Genomic DNA, 4,128 nt, shown 5'->3' on the forward strand with positions numbered 1-4,128 from the left:
GACTTGGCCCATCTGCAAAATGCATTGACCCATGCTGGGCCACCGATGCGAGTGTTGTGTTGTGGGGTTCTTGTTGCGCCTGGAGCGCGCGCACTGATCTTGGACCCTGCCTGTCCACCACACCTGAAGAAGGCCCAAGAGCATGCCGAATGTCGTGTGTTGACACTCCGCTCGCTCGGCCTTGCCGTCCGTCGCCAGCGGTAGCCGTCTTGCAAAGTGAGCATTCTGCTGTGGAAGTGGTGGGATGCCCCAACAAAGTAAATGCCGGTTTTCTTTTCTAAAATAAAATAAAGTAAATGCCGGTGATCCAATTCAGAACGAGCATACAATCTGTCAATCTGTCCTAGAGACGGTTGACCTGCTGAAACCTGCTGCCGGGCCGAAGCCTAGATGGTCGAGGCCACCTTAAGGTTTTCTGAAGATAAACACTGACGGTGACGGCGCGTATGTTCAGGCAACGAAGAAGGGTGCCTGGGGTTTCATTATCAGAGATTATATATACTGGAGATCACGTGTTGGCAGGGGCGGGCAACGCTGGCCAGCTTCAGGACGCACTGATGGCGGAAGGCGGAAGCGATCAGCTGCCTCAAAAGGCTCTGGAGACTGCAGAAATGTATGGCATCTCTCACGTCCTACTGGAGGTGGACTCGAGTATTCTGAACGAGGCGATCACGTCTGATTCCCATGACCGTGCACCCAGCGGCATGATCTTCAGTGACATCCGTAGCTTGTCTAGCTAATCGTTTGTGTGCTTAAGTGTTTCTCTCATTCCACGTTGTACTAACTCGTCTGCAAATTTGAGCTTAGCTTGGGACCCGGGACAGTCATGTACATGGACTGACCCCTTCCCTGTTTCTGTAAATGTGCAAGTGATCCGTCATTTAGCGGAGTCTGGTGATGGTAATGAAAGGCCGTAGAGCCACCAAAGTTTCAAAACAAAAAGAATAAGAAAAAGAAAAAAACAGTAGCTCAAAAACTGCATCCACAGCGGCATCAGTACCTTGTCTTCTGAAACAGCTTCAGCATACCATGTGAGTAATGTAACTCGGTCTGTTCAGGCACGAGGCATGCCGGCTTGGCTTTCGCGGCCTCCGTGCCTAACTTTGATTTAACATGTTCGGATGTCGTTGGACCTCATCAGCATCTCATGCCACCTGATCAGTGATTAGCATGATCTTGTTGGCAAACTTTCGACCCCGGGACCATCATGTCCAACTTAACACAATCCATCATCTGACACAGGGTGAGTCTCATGTCGATTGGGACGAACTAGAAAAGGATGGATGCCATCAGGCACTTCAGATACATACTGCTGGAGCGGAGGGAGGGGATGGTCATCAGTTCATAACACGATCAACAAAACTGCTCTGAGCTAATCTCTACATCTTTCTTTACATGGAACCTGCCATTCAGATAAAAGTTCAGAAGACAGGTACCCGCTTGTGATGAATCCAACTAGGCAATTTGAATTGGCTGCATTAACCCTCCACAGTTGGGCACATATCAAACAACAAATCCAGCACCATAAATCGACCAGAAGGGAAGGCCAAATGAAAAAAAAAATGCCTATTGACTCAAATACTGTAAGCAAATGCATATCATATCATCATCTGCGCAAATATTATTTGCAATGGAATCTGAGTATCACACACGTGCGCACGCATGGCACCTACAAAAAAAAAAAAAAAAAAAAAAACAAATTCTCATGTACAGAGACGATGAAGCATATGTACATGTTCAACACATGGATCCTCCATTTCCATGATCTGATCATTGAACATTCTATCTCTTTGTGGGTTGTATTATCCATCCACCCAATTCCCGCCGATCTTTTACCACATGATCTCTCCCTCCATCTCTCCTTCAACATTTCTCTTGCCTTGTATTTACCCTTCCGAGAATCGAATCGAATCGAAGGAAGATATCAAACCTCACCACACCCAGAGCAATCTCTGCTCCTCAAAAACTGTACACAACTGATGCAAAGGTTCCCATTGATCATCAGTTCATCATCCGGAAACACACTGGAATCCCTTGCACACTGCCAGCCAAGCCGCGAACAGCACGAGGCAGACGACGGCGTCGATGACGATGATGACCTTCACATGGCGCATCCATAGCGACCGTGACGGCTGCTGCTGCTGCCTCTGCAGCCTGGACTGGCTCACGCTGCGCTCCAGTGACATGCCGCCGGCGACCTCCTCATTTGGCACGTCTATCCTCACCGCCCTGGTCCCGTGGTGCTTGTCCTCGCTGTCCCCCGTCGCCGACGCTAGCTTGTCCCTGGACCGCCGCTTCTCCTTCCTGCTCCCACTCTTCCCGAGCAGAGGCACCTTAGATGACGATGACGACGTGCAGCCGTTGCCATCGTCGCCAGCGCCCGCGCCATCCTCCTCGAGAACGAACGCGACATGGGGCATCTTCTCCAGTGACGCCACCAGTCTCTGGACCGCCGGCACCAGAGAGTCATGGAATCCGTTGTTCCTGCTGCCGCCGCCACCGCTGCTCCGGAACGCGTCCCGTACACGCTCTAGGAACTGCAGCGCACCGGCGCTCCCGACGCTGGGGTCGATGATGGCGAAGAAAGTGTGGCCGTCAGCCATCAGGTAGCCGTAGCTTCGGCACCCAGAGGTGTGGACGTAATGCCGGTGGTGCGGCGGCGAGCTTTCAAGGCAGAGCGCGGCGGTGGCCTCCACCTGTGGGTCGCCGCCGCTGTCGCCGCCCTTGCTGCTGCTGTACCGATAGATGACACTCCGGCCTTTGGCGATACAGCAGTACACGGTGTTGGCGGCGGAGGAGCTCATCCGCGCGTCCTCGCCTTCCTCCGCGATGTCCACCTCCAGGGCCCTGTTGGCGCGCGCCGACACTAGTTTCACCGACCGCGACCGGCGCGAATTCATCAAATTCGCCGCCGGATCAGCCGCCCCGCGCCGCCTAATCAGCAGGCGAATAGCGCCGGGTGGCGATTCGCACCGCCGGCGCTGAGCACGGGTCCGACGGCGGCGGCGGGATCACGGATCAAGACCTGCAAATTGACAAGGCACGGTGAGCATCCGCTCAATTGATCCGCCAAACTAGCGAAAATAGAATCGCGCACAAGTATTGGTAGGAGAAAAGATGGTCCTTTTTCCCGACGAATCAATCATTGGCAGCACGGCCGACGGAATGAGACTGTACAGTAAAACGACACGGAAGCACGGGGATTGATGGATTACCTAGATGGAATGGCACGGCGGGGCGCCGACGACGGCGGCGGGCCGGAGAAGTAATACCCGGCGGGGATCTGCAGAGGGGGAGGGTGGAGTAGCGGCCTGGCGGGAGGGGGAAGAGGAGACCGGGAGTGGGAGAGGAACAGGCGAGAGCGTGGTGGTGGTGGTGGAAGAGGAGACGACTTGGCCTGGTTCTGCTGTGGGGATGGAGGAAGAGGAGGTGGGGATTCATTCGGGTTCGGCTGGTGTTGGATTGACCGGGCAACCATGCCAAGAACAGAAGCAAGGAATTAATTGGAACGAGATGAAAGGGAGAATTGGAATTAAAAATGTCACGCGGTTTGGGCATATCTCTCTCTCGTAGTTTAAGAGACGATGTGACTGTACAAAGCGACCGACCACTTTGTTGTACGTATTTAGGCCTGGTTTAGTTCTAAATTTTTTTACCCTAAACTATCACATCGAATCTTGCGGCACATGCATAGAGTATTAAATATAGACGAAAAAACTAATTGCACAGTTTGGTTGAAAATCGCAAGACGAATGTTTTAAGACTAATTAGTCTATGATTAGCCATAAGTGCTACAGTAACTAACATGCGCTGATGATAGATTAATTATGCTTAATAAATTCGTCTCACAGTTTCCAAGCGAGCTATGTAATTAGTTTTTTTATTAGTATCCGAAAACCCCTTCCGACATCCCAAAACATCCGATGTGACATCCAAAAATTTTCATTTCGCGAACTAAACATAGCCTTAGGTGCTGCAATGGAATGAAATTTGACAACACTGAATTATTATAACCTAGATTATGCATAGAATTATTATAATCAGAATTATATATAGATTATAATAATCAAAATGTTTGGGCCAATGAATTACGGTGATTGCGTGAGAATTTATCCTTTATATAGTGTG

General features: G+C 50.9%; 1 protein-coding gene across 1 annotated transcript; it reads right to left on the minus strand.

The window, feature by feature from the left end:
• Window positions 1–1,560: 1,560 nt before the first annotated feature.
• LOC136500699 (phytolongin Phyl1.1-like) lies at window positions 1,561–3,515 on the minus strand. Its single transcript, XM_066496109.1, has 2 exons — window positions 3,216–3,515; window positions 1,561–3,025 (listed from the first exon to the last, which is right to left on the minus strand). Exon 2 carries the CDS (start codon window positions 2,898–2,900, stop codon window positions 2,010–2,012), a length of 891 nt encoding a protein of 296 aa, XP_066352206.1. The 5' UTR covers window positions 2,901–3,025; window positions 3,216–3,515; the 3' UTR covers window positions 1,561–2,009.
• Window positions 3,516–4,128: the final 613 nt, after the last annotated feature.

The sequence above is a fragment of the Miscanthus floridulus genome, chromosome 13 (assembly GCF_019320115.1).
Source record: "Miscanthus floridulus cultivar M001 chromosome 13, ASM1932011v1, whole genome shotgun sequence".
NCBI classification, from domain to species: domain Eukaryota; kingdom Viridiplantae; phylum Streptophyta; class Magnoliopsida; order Poales; family Poaceae; genus Miscanthus; species Miscanthus floridulus.

What these genes read in the sequence shown, in the direction of transcription:
- LOC136500699 (XM_066496109.1), bottom strand. Translation starts at nt 2,900, where the DNA reads ATGAATTCGCGCCGGTCGCGGTCGGTGAAACTAGTGTCGGCGCGCGCC.